Source organism: Electrona antarctica, assembly GCF_951216825.1.
Source record: "Electrona antarctica genome assembly, chromosome: 18".
NCBI lineage: Eukaryota > Metazoa > Chordata > Actinopteri > Myctophiformes > Myctophidae > Electrona > Electrona antarctica.
The window spans coordinates 8,838,411-8,858,079 of NC_136799.1; the positions used below are offsets into that span (position 1 = coordinate 8,838,411).

Genomic DNA, 19,669 nt, shown 5'->3' on the forward strand with positions numbered 1-19,669 from the left:
CAGGCATACAGTACGTCTGCAATGCTTCTACAATACTGTACATGTGCCTATCACACACGGACAACAAGGTATTAACAGTCATGGCAACATTAACCCATTCAGGCCTAAAAAAAAAAAGTTTTCTAAATCATGACAATTTTCGGAAAGATTTGAGGCACATTTTAACGATTTTTCAATAGCTAAATTATAACATAATGTTTAAAACACCAAAAGGGGTTCCCGCCCAAAATGGGTTAATGGTTATTGTGGTTAAACGCTAACGTGACATGGATGCGTTTCTCAATGGATTAATAACCATTGATGTATTTCCAAAGATTTCAAAATGTTCACAAAAAAATGAAACGTGAAATTGGCAGATCTACAAGAACGCTACACGCTCCAAGCTTTTAAATCTGCTATTTTCACAGTTCAACAAAAGTGTATAGGGCTTTTGCACACTTACAGTTTATTAATCGTCCTCATCAACTATAAAAATGAAATTACTATTCACGAAAGGTAACAATTGTATGCAATTTCATACAAAGCTTGCTTCCAATGTGAGCCTCCCATCACCTGCTTCTTACTTCCGCACTGCAAGATGGGGGAACTGCAAAACACGAAAGCGCTGATTATCATGTCATCAATACATTTTGTTGTATTTTTTGCTACATTGTAGGATTTTTTCCCCCTTTTACATTAGTAATTGAATAGTAACAAAAAAAGTGAACAAGTGTTTATGACTATTATTACTATTTATTTCTCCTCATAGCAGTAGTAGTAATAGTAGGTTTTGAAAGCAGTAAAGTTCTTTACATGATGAAATAGGAATCAACACTGAAGTTGTTTTAAAAGATCACTGATTTTCAACAGCTGAGTTTAACAACTTTAACTGCTATATGTTTTGCTTGTTGCGATATTTCCGTTGCCACCTTATGGGTCAATTCTATCATCAGATGTTCAGTCCACTCAATGCTTTTTATTTACCTCCCAGAACGCCTGGTCATCGAAACATTTATTGTTTTGTGTTGGTCGCCAGAAGTTCCATTTGAGTAGAAGCCCTTCACAATATTAAAACAGAGCTGCAGTTAGTTACCACGCTGTGACACTGATGCTGTGAACTCGCCTGAGGTGAGCTCTCGGAAACTTTTGTTTTAATGCATGCAAGTGAAAACATCAAAACAACAATATTCAACTTAATGTACTTCCTGCATGCCTTCTTCTTAATTGAAAAATGACAAAGAAGAAAAGAAAAGCTCACCTGTTAGGATTCCCATGGTCATACTTAGACTTAAGGTGATGAGGAGAGTGCAAATATGAAACACAGCAAACCGGATTGCCCTGAGAGAAGGACATGCATTATATTATGTCAGACCATATCTATGTGTGTGTGTGTGTGTGTGTGTGTGTGTGTTTCAGTGGTGTAATCTGTGTAAAGTAACTAAGTACTATATTTACTGTACAATTTTGAGATGTTTTTACTTTACTGGAGTATTTCCGATTCTCAGGCAAACTTTGCCTGAGACTTACTTTTACTTTACTTTTTACTCCACTACAATTATTTGACACTACTACTACTATATTACTTTGTAGAAAAATAGCCACTCTACAAGCACACAATGTGTCACGATGCAACACATTATGAGCTTGTACATCTGTATCTATTATCAAATGATTTGTATACATTTGACAACTTGGTGAAATGGGACTTCCTGCATAATTATACTTTTGGCACTTTTCATACCAATACATTTGTACTTAGTTTATATTCAAGTACATTTTAAATTCCAGGTTTTCCTTGTAACATTGCAGTATACTTTTACGTAAGGGAAAAATGGTAGTACTGTTTCCACCACTGGTGTGTTTAGATATAAATACATATTCTCCTACGTTGTCAGGTCTTCAGAATCGGCCAGCTGCAGGATGAGATGAGCTAGCCATCCCAGCAGTCCAGGCAGTCCGTGTGTACACAGGACACCACAGGTGTCATGGCACTCGAAGCCAAGCAGCATGTGGAGCTACGAGACACAGGAGGTGACACAGAGCTATGTCAACTTAACAATATAAAATGACTATTCTTGTAGCCACCGCACTCTGACTTCTCTGGTGCGCTATCCTCTCACATCAGCATAATTTATAAAACAAAGGTACTGGGTCGCACACAGTGGCAGGAGGGAGTTTTTATTTGATTACAACTTGTAATTTAACCAAGCATAGCAGATCTACAATCCCTCGTGAGCTTGTACATCTGCTATTTTTAAAGAAGATGACAAACTTGATTTTTAAATGTGCCCAAAATATAGGGATGCCAGGCTGGTGCGGATAAATTAAATTCAGGGGAATGTGTTCATCTCCTGATTCCAAACCTTTAAGTAACGGAATCCCAGGGTTGATATTACTGCGGCAGCAAAGCCGATTGCCATGGCGACCCACGGTAGATGAACCACAGACATGGAAACCCCGATAGCAACCCCACCGGCAAGCGTGCACCTCTGTAAGTGGCCCTGATGGGGAAATGGAGACAATTTAGCACCGAATCCTCAATGATATGAATGTGTCATACATCATGTGTGTATTGTAGTCCTCTCCTCCCTCAAACCTTTTCTGAAGAGTTCCAGTTAGGGTTGCCACCCGTCCCTTAAAATACAGAATCATCCCTTATTGGAGAATTAAATGATGCGTCCCTTATTGAACCAATAAGGAACACAGTTTGTTCCTTATTTTCCTAAATAGCCTCTACACGTAAACACTGAATTTAACAATAATGAACAAAACAAAACACACGAAATATTAAAGTCAGCACAATTGTTCTAGCAGGAGGCACACAGTACCTAAAGTAGCCTAAACCAGTGGTCCCCAAAGTGGGGTCCGGGGACCCCCAGGGGTCTTTGAGGGAGTTCCAGGGGGTCCCCAGCTAAATGATAGTTTGGAACCAAATGGACCCTTATGGGTCTGTAACTCTGAGAGTGTACAAATGGAACCAAATGGACCCTCAGAGTTAAATTAACATTGATTTTACAATATGAATTGGGGGCCCAGAGATAGAAATGCCATTAAATGGGGGTCCGTAGACTAATGCATGTCAAACTGGTACTTGAAATTAAATGGGTTGAGAATCACTGCGTAAAAATCCTCTCTTATGGGGGTTGCTGGCATATATTTTGTAATGGGGGTCCGCGGGCTCCTAGTATAGAGTCCTGTAGCCATTCCAGCCAGGTGGGTTCGGGGAGTGAGGCCAAGTAGTAGCCTGACCAGTTTGTTTTGGGAAGTCTGGAGCCTTGTTTTAAGGGCCTTTGAGGTGCTGTGGTACCGTCCAGGAGGTGCATGCATAGTCGAGGAAACCTTGTACGAGGGCTCCTGTTAGGGTCTTCAAGGTGTCTTTGGTTGACTTTTGGTTGACTTTTTTTATTACGTTGGTGGCCATTTTATCACCGGAAAGATTTGACTTCATGATGGAACCTAGGTAGGTAATTTCATCTTTTCGTGTTCTTCATGTTCAGTTAATTTTCAGTTCTTCATGACCCAAACATCCAGTAAGGGCGAAATCCATTTGACATTTGACAAACATCTCCTGAGATCGATTCGGTATGGGACCTTATATTATTTATCATCTTATTTATCCGTGTTTTTACAAGATGTCATGTCAGTAGTATTTCTAATACCTGCCCAATAGCCCACATCTTGGCTGCTCTGGGGATAGGTTAGCCTGCTATTTCAGTAGACTATTATAGTTGATTGTTTAATAATGTTGAGTTTTAAAGTCTAATATAAATATAAATCAATATAATTAAATATTGTGCCCATTTAAAGAACCACTCGGATTCACAATCAGAACTCTTTATGTTGTTATGCTCATTTGGAAAACAAAATTCTACTTCAAAAGTTGTGGATAGCATTAACAATAAGTTGAAGGGAAACTTCAACGTATTGCTTCAACTTATTGCTTCAACCTATTGCTTCAACCTATTGCTTCAACCTATTGCTTCAACTTATTGCTTCAACCTATTGCTTCAACCTATTGCTTCAACCTATTGCTTCAACTTATTGCTTCAACCTATTGCTTCAACCTATTGCTTCAACCTATTGCTTCAACCTATTGCTTCAACTTATTGCTTCAACCTATTGCTTCAACTTATTGCTTCAACCTATTGCCGGCCTTGCCGCACACGCCTGCGCCGCAAGGCCGTGGCAGGCGTAAAGAGTGTCCCTTATTTCAAGATCTCAAAGGTGGCAACCCTAGTTCCAGTGGAATTTTGAGTTTAAAAAAATATATGAACCAGGATTTGAAGCCTCGCAGTCACCCAATAGACTACCGTAAATGCATTGTAATGACACTAATATGACACCAAACTGAAACATAAGAGAACATAATCACAACTATTTTAACTTCCCTAAACTGGTTGTCCACCTGTTTTAGTATAAATTTATATTTGTACTAACCATTCAAATCAGTCATTTTAGATTTTTGCGCTGGCTATTCAAAAAATAGCAGATATACAAGCTCAAGCAAGCTTGTAGCCTACATCTGCAATTTTTGATTTTTGTGAGAACTATAGCCTACTGATTTAGAAGGCATTAAGTCTCAATGAGTTATGGCCCTTCATGGACTGGCCTCGAATTACATTTAGCCCTTATGAGCCAATGCAACACACTGGCTGTTCCTGAGTGGAGGCTGAAGACAAAGGGTGACACCTGGTGGCCGTTTCCTTGCTGCCAGGTGCTCCTCGACTCTGGAACAACCGGCCTGTAGTGTAGAGTGTAGACAGAGCTCAGCTCAGGGCTTGATAAATCACCTGTCATCTTTTAAATCACTTCTTAAAATCTTCTCAAACTTCTCAAAAGGCCGCAATTAAACTTTTAAAATGTCAAATTGGATTAGAATTAGAAGTTTTTATTTCTCACTGGGCTGCTTTATATTTTACACATTTACACACTCAGGTTTTTATTCTGTTGGTCATTGAATCTTCAGTTTTGTGTAAAGAACTCATGTTTTAGCTTTATTTTGACGAGCGCTTTATTTATGATAGTTTATTATTATCATTATTAGTAGTAGTGTAATAACATCACAGCATCACTTTATTAGTGCTAGTAGTAATAATAGTACTACTAGTAGTAGTACTGTATATCCGCTCAACCCACTAATAACCACTTCTGACTGATGCCCTTTCCATGTTAGCTTTGGGCCATTGAAATAGAAAATATATAATTGAACATAAAGTGTACTAATCTCTGATCATACCGGATGGAGTCGTCCTTCGGGGCTTGTGAGCACAGACACGGCGGCTGCCGTCAGTGCGCTGACCGCCAGGGCCAGGTAGGTGCTGCACACCGCTGCCATCTTCCCTCCAGGACGGTCCAGCTCCACCAACTCAGAGTTAAAACTGGGCCAGAACATCCACAGAAACAGTGTCCCTGCATGGAGAGAGTGGAGTGGAGGCAGCAGAGCAGATGGGATGAATTCTAATGGGACGCCAGCTCACCTGTTGGCGACGGTGTTAATTTTTACATTTAGTTTTAGTCATATTTTAGTTGTCTGAAAAGTTTTAGGTTTTTTGCATGCTGAAAATAGCCAATCTGTCTACAAGCTCGTAGATCTGCTATTTTCAGAGCGCAACCAAACATAAAATGACTAATCTTTTAGTTCTACTGGATCTCTTCTCCACTAGTCCCTCCCTTAGTCTAGTTTTTATTTGTTGATGAAATTGTCAATGTATTTAGTCTTAGTTTAAGTCGTCATAGCTTAGTTTTTATCTAGTGTTCGTCAGTGAAAAAAGGTAGTCGACAAACATTTTTCGACAGTTTTAGAAGACGAAATCAACACTGGTTACCCCAAACCCCACCCCCCCAAAAAGCCTCCCCGGTCTGGTGGTACACACCCATCATGGAGAACAATCCTGTTTTACGGTCAAACTTCTCCTTCTCGTGTGGATGCTGTGATTCTTTGCGGTACAGGGTCCGTGTCAGCATCAGTCCAAAGAAGGACCCGAAGACGTGAAGCATCATCATGGTGTTCAGATGCCGGAGCTACAGTCACAAAACATCATCATCAGCTAAGATTTGTTCATGTAAACTTAAATTCATTTTGGTATACAAGGGAGCTGCAGTTACAATACATCAGTATTCGTATGAAAGCAAAAACATATATCAGCATGGCCGATGTCATTGTGTTAACAATGTCAATCAGCGTGTTCAGGTTTTGGTACCCAGCAGTACAGGTTAACAGTACACAGTGCAGGTAGGAAGTACAGTCAAAGGTTATGCTTCCCCAGGGGAATTGTTCCCATTGTGATCCATTTTACTCAATTCATCAGTAATACATATAAAACATACAATACAAATAATAATACGTAAGAAAACTCAGTAGCATATGGTATATTTACAGAGAAAGGCATTGGCCAGGCTATTGCATTGGTTTTATAGGCTCTCTCTCTCTCCCTCCTTCCCCATCTCTCTCTCTCCCCCATCCCTTCTCCGACCAAGCTCTGGTCTGACTACACACACAACAGAAACCGTTGCCTGCAATTTGAATGTTCAGACTCTGGTCCATATATGGGCATATTTTTTTCCAGACACAATGACAGACAATAAACTTGCACTGTATAGGTCTTTCCCCTAGGTCCTAGGACATAAGAATGTGTGGGGAATTTGGCTTGACGTTGAACATGCGTCACCGACTGTCCACACGTTGACATTAGACCGTAAAGCGCTCTTCACTCGTCACAAATGTATAATTAACACTGAGGATTTTACCTGTGTGATAATAATGCTATAGTATGCACACCACACGATGCACACATAGGGCTGTCACCATTACAAATTGAAGTTGACGATTAATTGTCTCACAAAGAATTGTGATGAACAATTGAATTGTGTTTTTTTTGCATTGAACATTGGAATGATACAATTTGTATTTCTGTTTGCCTTTTAGGCATCGTAATCACAAATTGCACAGGACAGATATGACAAATAAGTTAAATTTACGAAGAAATCACTTAAATATACAAAGAAATCACTTTGTTTTAATAATGTTTTTCTTTTCCAAAAAATGTACAAAATAGCAGAAATTGTTTAGGCCTATCTACAAGCTTAGCTATTTTTGAAAACATTTACATTTTTCGACATGGAAACGATTGCCGATTATGCAAAAAAGAATTGCAATCATCTCAAATAATGGCGATTATGTAATCATTGTGACAGGCCTATCCCAGAGTTAGTGTCGAAGTGTCGTTGAGCAAGACACTGAACCCCTAATTGCTAATTGCTCCTGATGTGTTGGTTGGTGCCTTGCATGGTTTCCGCCACCATCGGTGTATGAATGTGTGTGAATGGGTGAATGTAATGCACAATCTTTGTAAAGCGCCTTGGATAAAGGCGCTATATAAATGCACCATTTATCATGAAGAAGGCAGAAATGAGAACAGGAAGCTCTCACCTTCAGGAAGGCCTGGAGGAGCCATCCATTGAGGATGAACCCTGACACCTCTAGCAGTGCAACAAGCAGAAGCTGCACAGGGTTGGTCTTACCAAGCACCGCGCCCATCGAAATGAGGGCGGAAGCGGCGCATATCTCGGCAACAACCAAGCTATGGAGAAACACAATGAGCGTGTGAGCTTGTAAATCTGCTAGTTTTGAAAAATCTTGATAAATCAAGAAAAAATAGTGGTCATTTTGGAATAATTTCCTAATGTTTTATCTTCAACAGCCTTCTCTTATGGGGGATCCCTGTCACAAACTCTTTGTCCACGGCCAAATATATATCCATTTGGTGGTCATTGACATGAAAATGTTTGAGAACCACTAGTTTACTTATCATGTAATTAGTATTATGTCTGTAATTATTCAGACATTTACTTACAGTAGTGTGTCTATGTGTGACATTAAAGTTGAGCACAGGTGGATCTAGTTCGGAGGAGTCCAGTTAGGTCCAACAAGACAGAGGTAGGCCTACATATATTTTGAATATTTTATCAGTTTTTGATGCTTGTTATTTGGACAATATCCGTATACCTTCTCAGACCGACGGTGAACTTTCCCCTGAGGGAGGACCAGGACTGCAGGCCGTTGAGGACCACTGCCCACTGAGTGGCTATGACCGCCACAAGGAGGTTGAACCCGGAGCTGCTGAAGCCATACCTCACCAGAAACGTGCCGAGGAACCCAAAACCTAAAATCACTGCCACGTTCACATCCTGGAACACTGGGAGTCACAAACACAGACAAAACAGGTATAGTTAATGGAACAGTTCTAAACGTTGGCTCGGACTGCTATAGAAAAGAGGCTTGGGAAGCCTTATGCATTTCAACTGGGGCCTTTGATGACTCTACTCTCTCAGTGTCCAGTCCAAGTCAACCGACCACAAGCTTATCATCAGCAAACAGTAACAGCGGCCCCTCCCCGTTCCACTGCAAGGTCTGCATTTTAATTTTTTAAAGACCCCATTTAATTCAGAATGTGAAATGCTTATTGAGTGAAGGACTGACACTGAGGATCTCACTATAGATGCATCAGATAATGTTTTTGGATTGATTGATTCATGTTTTTATTGCCAAAATTGCATACATGTGTTTATATCTGTCAAAAGGATATAGGACACAAGAGAAGCCCAGCAAATAAAAAATATTCATACAATTTGTTAGCTCTATCTGACCAATTCCTCTAAACTTCTTCTCACCTGGGTAAAGGTCGCTGAAAGTCTCATCTTTCTTGTCGATGTGCTCGAGCTCAGCGCAAAAGGCGTATATCACAATTAATCCTGTCTGCAGAAACAAGAGGATGGGAGCCAGACGCGAACGCAGACTCGGTGCATACTGAGGAGCCATGACATAAATGTACTTTTCGACACAGTTTCTCACACCGAAGTCCTTTGAAAAAGGGAGCGCAACCCACTGCAAGGCCTGCTCTTATCTGATCCTGTTGCTGCCAGAAATACAAGACATTTTACGAACCAGAACTCTATGGAACTGCATGGAAGATTTTTTTTTAAATTTAGTTTAAAAAATGTAAGCCCAGGATTGTAGCTTTAACGGCTTTATTCTACTTTTATTACGTTAAGAATGGTCATGGTCAATGTAAAAATAAATCAATTAATTAATATTATTATTATCATTAGTTGATGTAGTTGTACTCAACCCTGAACCCTCTCTTTCCATGCTGGCTTTGGCCATTTAATAGAACATATTATTATTATTAACCTAATAATATTTTCAATTTTGCTTCAATATACTTACACACACACACACACACACACACACACACACACACACACACACACACACACACACACACACACACACACACACACACACACACACACACTACACACACACACACACACACACACACACACACACACACACACACACACACACACACACACACACACTACACACACTACACACTCACTCACTCTACATCCAGATTCCAGATATTTTAACTACCGTAATTAGATTTAAGCTGTTTTGTTTTTTCATCCAACCCAAAAGGAATCTGCATATTATTTTATATTATCTTCTGCAAATAGGAATAAACAGCACAATGTTTTTGTCCACATATTAGCCCGCCCCCTGCGGCCCACCATTGGACAAAAGAGCAATGCCCGAATTTGTCCACAAAGGAGCTGATTGGTCGACGAGCAACTCGTCGTGTTTTCCCCTCCCGCCCCTCTCGGTCACGACTGGCTCCTGCGCGCGACCATCAAAGTGGAAAAGCCCCGTCCGATTGGCCAGCGCCCGCGCGCTCGTCCGTCAATCACGTACGACGACACGCCGGTGCAAGATGTTCACACCTCGCCCGTACGACGGTGTGGCGCGGCGGAAAAAGAACAGATCTGCAAGCTCACACACAGCGCGTCCTCAGTGAGGCTGCGCCGAGAGGGAAAGAGGAGGATCCATCCTGCACACACACACACACACACGCAGAGAGAGAGAGAGTGAGAGAGAGAGAGTCCCCCTTTATTTATTTCTTTGTTTGCTGGCGGCGGGGGGACGAAAAAATAATAATAACAATAACAGCAGCGACATTTATCCCAAGCAGAAGAAGAAGAAGAAGAAGCCCCGGCCCCCCCACCCACCCACCCCACTTCATTTATTACTATATCATCATCATACATATATTATATATTATATATCTGTTTGTTTGTTCCTGGCTGGGAGGACACGCACCACGGCAGGGAAACTGGATCAGATTACTGTGCACTGTGTGCAGGGTATTATTCAGAGGCCAGCGTTGCGAAGGGGAGGAGGATGAAGCGGCGCAATGCGGACTGCAGCAAACTCCGACGGCCGTTAAAACGGAACCGAATCACCGAGGGCATCTACGGCAGGTAACGGCGAAGCGGGGGAGGGAGCCCCGGGAGGAGAGGAGAGGGACCCCCGGCCCGGCCTGGCCTGGCCCACCGGCCCGGCCTGGGACGGGACCGGACCCGGTGGTCCGCCGCTCACTCACTCGGGGCCCGGAGCTCTGAGAGCCACACACACACAGTACACAGACACACGCACACACACATACTGCCCAGTGTGTGTGTCACCTGGCTGGATGGAAGTACCAGCTAGCCCGTTAGCCTTCTTAGCTACCCTACTAGCCTTTTTTACGAGCATTACCAGTAGCTACTGACATTCAGTACACACATCATATCATAGATTTCCATATTTCCATTAGCTCTGTGTTGTGTACCATGGTGTCAAGTTAACGTAAATAAAACACGGGGGGGGGGGGTCTTCCGTAATTAGGTTTATTATATAGGTGGGCTTCAAAATATGACAGTGCTTCTGCACTTATGTTCTATAGATTTGTTTTTTGTTTAGACCCAACCAACGTCAAACGTAAACAACAACCCCATAGCATTGTGTAGACTAGAGTCTGATTTTTTTTCTTATGTACGGGGAAATGCAATTGAAAGTTTAAAACAAAACTGTGCCAGATGTGAAACACAACGTGCATTTTGAAACACAACGGGGTTTCCGGGGTTAACGTGGTTTTAGGCAGACTGACGCATCTTTTCTTTTAGCAAGTTAATGTTAGCTCAACTGTCTGTCACTCAGAGCAGTTAGCTGCCTATAGGCCTCATGACAGCCTGTTGTTGAAATCACTTCATGTGCTGCTGTCTATCAATCAATCATTGCCCTGGTAGATCGATCTATAGATGCTTGAATGGGTTCTGATAGACACTGACTGGTTCAGCTGTGTCAGTCAGCTGTCATTGTTGTGCTCGTCACAATTTCCAATTGGTACTTTTTTGTAAGCAAATGGTATGCTAGCTATAGTTGTTTAGGTGTCAAGGACCTCCCTCCTCAACTCTGACAGTATACAAATGGAACCAAATTAACTCTTAACTGTTCTATTTTTATACTGTCTGTCAGAGTTACTACAGACCTGTATGTATGAGTCAATTTAGAAGATCCCCCCCCTAGGGAACCCTGGTAGCCCCGACCTGGAGTGGACCCCATGGCACTTTGAGAACCACTGCACATTCCAAGCTGAAAATACTGCCAACAACAGCACAGGTTAATGCTAGAGACAGTCGACATGCAGCTGCAGTGCTGCTGCCGTTTTGCATTTTGCAGCGTGGAAGTCAGACTGGCGGGCTGGCTGTCACCTGCATTTGACTTCCTACATGCCAGCTACTGCACATCATGCAAAACAGCTACCTTCTCTCTCTCACACACACGCACACATGCACACATACACACATACACTGTACACACACACACACACACACACACACACACACACACACACACACACACACACACACACACACACACACACACACACGCACGTGCACACACACACACACACACGGCATCTAATACTAGATGTGAGAGTGAGGCAAGCGGCGGAGTATCTACCTGATGCTGCCAACAATCACAAATACCTCTTGAGATCAAGATGACATCCTAGTGTATAATATTTGCTCGTTTAGTTTGGAATGATGACTAAAACGACTACTTCATTCATTGTCCACAAGTCACATGCTGCAGTGTTGTCAACTCTAAGGCAAACTGAGCTCAGCACTGTAACCTGTGTCTATGATTGATTGATTGATTGATTGATTGAATGAATACTTTTATTAGACAGATATGTAAACCGCAACAGATTACAGTCAAACACTTGGTAGGATAAAAAAAAAATGTCTTTGCGATCTTGTTTCCATTCGGGTCCTATGCATTCAGTTCATAAACATGACATGAAAAATAACAACAAAATTCAATATCACAAAATATAAAACACGAGTGTAAGAAAATAAGTGGTCATTTTCTCTCCCTTTCTTTGGCCTGCTGAAAGATGGCTTTTCAAGCCCTGTAAGAGAGTACTGCTGGATTTCAGACGTTTTTATAGAATGTTTAAAAAACAACAACACTGGTTTATTTGCAATCATGTCACAAGCAAAATGCATAGAAATCCCCCCTCAAATTATCAAGGCATCACCATGTTTTCACTTTGCTGTTTTGCTTTGCAATCAAGTACACACTCGACACACCGAAACTTGGGCCCAAATGATTTAGATGCCACAATGTTGTAGCTTAGCCCAGTGCCCAGTGTGTTTATGGTATCTCACTCTCATTTAAGATGCCAGCTTTCTAAAATATATACCCTCAATGTGTACAGTACAGGTGTCCACTACAGTACAGTTGCGTCTTCTAGCGTAAGCTGCTTAGACAAACAAGGTGCATACACACATCTAATCTCCTAACAGCAGTGCTAGGCTGCTGCAAATACATCCTCATGATCACACTGTCAATGTCTCCACACATTCATTGATTTAATTATCCACTTATGTTGGTTCAGAGGTTAATTGGGTGAGAATGAATTGTTCTGTATTGTACAACAAACTAAGTGAAAATATCAGATCTACAAGCTCACAATGCATTGTCCTATTTATAGTGACTCATAGGAATAGACTACGTGACAACCAGGAATAGTCTGGTGACCACCAGAGAGACGGGTGAGAGCCGGGAATGGGTTGGTGACCCAGCCTGTGTCTTCCGTGAGGAGGAAGCCCAACAAACCCTTGGTGAGGCCTTTAGGAGGGCCATTCAAGCCACAAGCGGAGCCTGCAGAACAATTGCGGCTCAATAATCCACCACTCCTGAATGAAGTGCCTGGTGCTGGGAGTCTGGTGCAGCGCACAGGTCCTGGACCTGGTGAGACCTAGGAGGAGCCCGGACAGGAGTCAACCCACAGAGTCTAGTCCTTCCACGTGCCAGATTGATCTACCTCCCAGTCCCGGTAGAGTAGTTCTGGGGGAATGGATTGTGTGGCCCTGGCCTAATGGGACTGATCGAGGGTAGCGACTGGGACTTGTTCACCCCGGCTGGGTCACTTGAGTGAGGGGTATGATGTTCGAGAGACCAGAAACCCTGATGACCTTGGGATACATCACTGAGGATACGTCCCAGGTGTATCCATGCAATGTTTTTTTTTCCTTTTTTTTTTCTGTGCGATGCGGTGAGAGCTTGTAGATCTGCTAATTTGGAGAATGTTGGCAATTTCTGGAAAAAAATTCACCTATGACATTCTCAAAAGAGGGATGCCAAGGTTACAAGTGGTTGAAGAGTAATTTGTGTTCCAAAACATTATGTTCTGTGTTCTGATGGTGCGTGCGTGTGTGTGTGTGTGTTCTGTCCAGTACCTTCCTTTACCTGAAGTTCCTGGTGGTCTGGGCACTGGTGTTGCTGGCAGACTTCGTGCTGGAGTTCAGGTTCGAGTATCTCTGGCCGTTCTGGCTCTTCATCCGGAGTGTGTACGACTCCTTCAGATACCAAGGCCTGGTGAGTGTCTGTCTGATAATGCTGCACCACTGTTCCCCTTTTTAAAAAGCAGGGCGAAATGTGGTCCTTCAAAAAGTTTACAAAGCATGCACTTCCAAAAGATAAAATCCAAGATCATATTGATGTAGAAGAATAGAAGTTTGCGAACTGAATCAGGCTCCCGTAGTTAATTTTAGTATACTAGATTTTCAGACTGCTAAAACCGCTAAAATGTTGCTCTGATCAGAGTAATAGTCACTGAGTTATGACCATTTTACGTGTTAAGCACTGCCTTAGTTGCCCCATATGTAATGACTATTTTCATGACAGACACCTGAACAGCACCTCCGGGGGTCCCCCAACGCGGCCCCCGGTGTAGCTATTCTGATGGCCCGTTTGATGCGGGTCGGAACAACAGTTCGCCTCGCAGGTCCGCATGTTACAACGTCCACCGTCCGCCTGGCCACTCAATAGGTAGTTTTAACATAGGAATAGGATTAATACCACATTGACCTTTTGAGTGTCTTAGCTCTTCCTCATTTGAGGATGAGCTAAGATGAGATGAGATGAGATCCTCGAAACTTCACCTCGGTGATAATATGACTACTGTACTATTTTGTTTCGTCTACATTTGTAACCTTTTGCCCGTGTAGTTAACTTAGCTGAGCTCCAGCAAATGCACTCTATGATTTAGGGAATTGCATTATGATATCCGTATCCATATTATTACTAACATTTTGCATAATGTATTATTGTATTCGTTAGCGGTTGCTCTTATATCTTCCTTGAACATGCTCTGCTGCCATCCATACTGCTGTATCTGTTGAAGTCATTGCACTGATCTAATGGTCAGTAGGGGTCACTGATCTAATGGTCAGTAGGGGTTTTGCTGAGAATACATTTATGTTGACTGCTAAAAAAGATGAAGGGAATTAGACTGCTTTTAATCAAAACTATTTGAGGGTTTGTTATGTTTCAAGCAGTGTAGTATCTTGGGTCTTTTACATTCTGTTTAGTGTTTATCCCAGCCTTCCCAGCTTGTAATTCTCTAGAGCAGACTAGTAAATCACTGATCGTCTTTGATGTCTGCTGTTGACTTTGTTGCACTGAACATGTGATCAGCATAGGAAAATGAAATGGTAACAGCCAGCAGCTTGTTTTGCCGAATGTGTTTTTGTTGTATGTCCATGTTTGCTTTCACAAGCAACCACATTTAATGTACGTTACCTCTTCCCCCCCTACAGGCGTTCTCGGTGTTCTTTGTGTGTGTGGCGTTCACCTCTGACATCATATGCCTGCTCTTCATCCCTGTGCAATGGCTGTTCTTTGCTGCCAGTACCTACGTGTGGGTGCAGTATGTCTGGCACACAGGTAAGCCCTGAGTCACGCTTCCCTGCGCCGCGCGCTTGCTTTCACCACAGCGTGCGACTTCATCCACGTCCTCTTTGGCCGCTTGGCCAATCAACGAGCCTGGGTGATAGGAGGTGTGCTGGCTAGGGGTGTCACGATTCTCCAAATCCATGGTTTTGTTTCACTTTTGATTTTAAGGTCACAGTCTTTTTGACTGCAGTGTGCAGGTGCCATTCAAGCTCTTGATAGCAATTGGATATCTTTTATGCGGTCACAATTCAAATTTCACTCATTTTGATCGATTGTTTTTGATTGATTCTCGTGACACCCCCATTAGCGACGTCAACAAGTGCCCGCCTATGATCGGCTCAACAAAGTGGCAATGGCTTGGCAATGATTGGCTGAAAGAAAAGATATACATTGTAGTTGTATATTATTATTATTCAGTGGATGTATTTTAAAATGGAGAAATTAGAGGAAATCACTGTGCTTAAAATGGTAAATGGTGCATTTATATAGCGCCTTTATCCAAGGCGCTTTACAGAGATTGTGCATTACATTCACCCATTCACACACACATTCATACACCGATGGCAGCGGAAACCATGCAAGGCACCAACCAGCACATCGGGAGCAATTAGGGCTTCAGTGTCTTGCTCAAGGACACTTTCGACAGTGACTCTGGGGGAGCCCGGGTTCGAACTGGCAACGTTACGGTTACCATCCAGCCACCCTTGTGCTTCATTTACATCAATGCTGCAATCACAAATTATGTGAATGGAACAGCGCACAGCGTGTCCTTATAGAGAGACACACACTCGAGCAAAGACAATTCACTCAGTTGCTTTTGTGTATCATAGTTTATGTTTCTTTGTACTTTAATGGCAAACCACAAATGTCTCCTTCCGGAGAAAAGCGCTGTTGCTGAACTGGAAATCGGTTTGGTTTGTCTTTTGGCACGTTTTTTATTTCTATTTGCGTCACAGCGAAACTCCTGATGAGGGGGACTATCGACGCGCAGGCGCGGGGAGTGTGAACATTTCAGCTCACGCACAGCGAGCACATTAGTAAGTGAGTGGGAGAAAGCGATCCCTTGTTTGCTTTCATTGATAAGGTTGAGTGGCAACACCACGTATGAAAAGGCAGCACTCTTACTGGGTCCGAGCAGGTGCTGGAAGTATTGAGCAATGTCCACGCGTCACTCATTGTGTCATGCTATTTACAAAGAGCAAACTTGACTTCTCAGAATTCCACGTGGCGTCAGTACATTAAGCGAGCGGAGCGAGCAGCGCCGTATGGATCAGGTGTCAGGATAATTTCGAGGTAGGCCCCAGTTGACCAAAGGCCAGGAGGCAGATTGAGTTCCCAGTGGCACTGAGGAGATCCCAGCATCTCCCTGACGCCTGGAAGCCTTCACATCCGTGGCATGTCATGAGAGTATTAATATCTCTCATTACTCCACGCAGCCTGCTGGTGAATGTGTGAGAGATTATTTCGACAATGGACAGGGTCAGAGTCTGTGTTCAACTTCTGACTCTCATTTAGAGATTGTACAGAATGAATGTACAACTGGAATTCACATTTTGCTTGTGTTGCGAGAGTCATTGAGAGCTAGAAAGAAGTCTGTCAGTCAACTTTTCTTGCAAGTACATCATGCTTATCACAGCATAAAATGTAGCTTATGCTTTGGATGTGGACCTGTAATAAATAGATAAATATTGTTTCGTATTCTTCTTCTTCAAGTAAATCTGCAATGTGGAACTTAATATTATAATTCATATGATGTTATTTTAACTATCACATTGTGGTTTTGGTCTTAGTCCGATCGACTAATTGATTATTGTTAATTGGTTTACTCCTGCTTGTCTGTCATAACTGACATTTAAGGGTTAGTTCCCAAAATTACTTTTGTTCTATTGATTACTCACCCCATGGAGACTTCATAGATATTTTTGGTTTTTGTCGCATTTCTACGCCAATCATTTGATGACCAGCAGTGCTTCCCTACTGGAAGTGCAGCCTCTGCATAGCCGGTTATCAAATTATAGGCATGTGACAAAAACACAGAATAAATCCATGAATTCAAGGCTTCATGGGGTGTGTAATTGTCATTTTGGATGCGAACCCAACCCTGCCGAACCAACATCTTGTTTTATGTCTCTCCATTCTTAAGATATGAGTGATTGTCATTTACACTGTGACCTTGATCGTCAACCTCTTTGACCTAAAATGTAGTATTTGTTCAGGGCAGCCTGCTGATCAATCATTCCCACCAAGTTTCATTACATTCTGACCATCTGTTCTGTTCTCAAGTAATTTTGTTCATACCCCAACGGTTGCTCGAGTCGAAAGTTATATGTTCGGATAAGTGGATCCTGCTTTCAGGTTGCCCGACAGGCAAGTGCATTCGGTCTTCATTACATATTATTGGCTATTTGATTCATGAAGAACAATTTGCAGCCTTTTTACAACTAGCAGTTGCACTCATTCTGTTTTTTCAAAGTGACTGTCGCCACTCTGCAGTCATCGATTGGATATCGATTGGATTTAACATCAATATTTTCTACAAGCGCACATTTTATAATGGACAATTTACTTTTCGGGGGAAGTGGGCATAACCTTTGGGCAAGTAGAACATGACCTGTACTTGCCCTGCCCGACGGGCATGTGCCTCTGAGACCTTAGCGTCAACCCCCTGCATAACATACAGGCAATCAGACGCAGGGTCCGATTGCAATTCCCTGCCACACACATGCATGTGGGCAGGGTAAAAACTTAAGAGCTGTTGTGTGTTGTCTTTTGTGGTGTGTGTCTGTGTGTTGTCTCCTAACTGCTGTGTGCCTTCCTACTGTGTCCACAGAGCGAGGGGTGTGTCTACCCACGGTGTCGCTATGGATACTGTTTGTGTACATAGAGGCAGCCATCAGATTCAAAGACCTGAAGAACTTCCATGTGGATTTGTGTCGCCCTTTCGCTGCACACTGGTGAGCTCACGCCTCTCTCTCTCTCTCTCTCTCTCTCTCTCTCTCTCTGTCTCTCTGTCTCTCTCTCTCTCTCTCTCTCTCTCTCTCTCTCTCTCTCTCTCTCTCAGATGGTAACAGTAGTGGTACAGTTTCAAAACACTGGTTGCTCTCTGCGGCGAAGGCATGTTTCCAGTATACAATACAGGCCACTGAAGAAGTGATCTGAAAAGAACAGCTGTTCAGGATGATCAGGATGATCAACATGAAGTTACTGTAGTTCTGCCCACGGATGTACGCAACAAAGGTTGCAACATTTGGTGTGATCTAAGCTGTTCTAAATCCATCTGTTCTAAATCCATCATACAAATTGTGAAACAAGGAACAAGGAACAATTCGTACTGTCAGTTTCTATTCACCGTCCCTGTCACTGCTGGTTATATCCTATTGGCTCTCCCACCAATGAGGAGTTCCCACCGGGAGGACGCAGCCAGCGCCACCCACCGCCCTGCTCGCTCCACAACATCCAACACTCCCTGCTGACAGGTGCCACCACCACCCCAGCCCATAGGATTACAAATTACACCATCCCGACCCGGCTTCCCTCCTCCCCGGAGCACGGGCGGTTGTGTTGTGTTCGTCTACAGTAGGGCAGTGGTTCCCAAGCGTTTTAGCTCAACACCCAAAAGAGAAATTAAGACATTCTCCCGGGACCCAAACTAGTGAGAATAGCAGATCTACAAGCTCACAACGTGGCGCGAAGTAGTTTTCACTACTTCCTAAACATTTGTTTTCTAATTTATGTAAATGTCTTTTCTTTCTTTCTTCGTGAAATTACTGCAAAATATAAATTTAGTTTTTAATACATTTGTTGGGGAATGTTTTTTGAAAATATTTTTAAATATGAAAAACAACAAAAATAAAGGGACCCACAAAAAAAATGTGTCCGTGACCCACAAATGGGTCCCGACCCAGTGTTTGGGACCCAGCTACAGCTACAGTGCTGTAGCTGAACCCTCGACCACCGGACACACCACGGCGGACTTGAACCCCTAGACTCCACGGTGGTGGCCCTGGGCATGTACTGTACTGCCCCAAAGACATGCATGTTATATCTATGTACTGTACATACTCTGCTCCTGTCACTGCCCTTGACCAAGATACTGGCGTCATGTGGCATTACAACTAAACTAAGTTGTCAAATTTCCCCAAGGTGATAGTAGCTTATTACTTACTATTACCAGTTCCCCACTGCAGGCCTTAAGTTGGCACGCATTAATCTGCCGCGTCATGCGTGCGTAAACTTGAACTTGGCTGTGGTACAACTCTGTGCAGCATAGCAAACTATTACTTGAATTATCAATTGAAAGTGAAGTAGCAACTGTCTGTTCATGGGGAAGAGACCTTGGTGGATCTTTCTTTCTTTCTTTCTTTCTCTCTTTCTTTCTTTCTCTCTTTCTACCTCTCTCTCTCTCTCTCTTTTTTGAGTGGTTGCGAACGCAGTGAGCATTTACTATGAGACCCAGCAGATCATGTCTGTGTGTCTGTGTGTCTGTGTGTCTGTGTGTGTGTCACGCTGTAACACCACCCGCCCACCACCAGAGGGCGCAACTGTATCACACACAAAAACACA

At 42.8% G+C, this 19,669-nt stretch overlaps 2 protein-coding genes across 3 annotated transcripts in view; one reads left to right on the top strand and one right to left on the bottom strand.

The window, feature by feature from the left end:
• Positions 1-293: 293 nt before the first annotated feature.
• On the bottom strand, positions 294-8,797 carry rhd (Rh blood group, D antigen; the record flags this gene model as incomplete). Its single annotated transcript, XM_079528134.1, has 10 exons — positions 294-586; positions 964-1,037; positions 1,238-1,317; positions 1,867-1,994; positions 2,343-2,480; positions 5,216-5,388; positions 5,853-6,000; positions 7,409-7,559; positions 7,985-8,174; positions 8,650-8,797. 10 exons carry the CDS (start codon positions 8,795-8,797, stop codon positions 560-562), a joined length of 1,257 nt encoding a protein of 418 aa, XP_079384260.1. The 3' UTR covers positions 294-559.
• A 1,066-nt stretch (positions 8,798-9,863) lies between these two features.
• The window catches only part of maco1b (macoilin 1b), a 33,490-nt gene continuing 23,684 nt past the window's right edge, over positions 9,864-19,669 (top strand). For both annotated transcript variants that reach the window (XM_079528132.1, XM_079528133.1), the window contains exons 1-4: positions 9,864-10,299; positions 13,606-13,747; positions 14,971-15,097; positions 17,937-18,060. In XM_079528132.1, the coding sequence (XP_079384258.1) occupies positions 10,220-10,299; positions 13,606-13,747; positions 14,971-15,097; positions 17,937-18,060 (473 nt within the window). In that variant the 5' untranslated portion in view covers positions 9,864-10,219. The remainder of the gene's footprint in view (positions 10,300-13,605; positions 13,748-14,970; positions 15,098-17,936; positions 18,061-19,669) is intronic.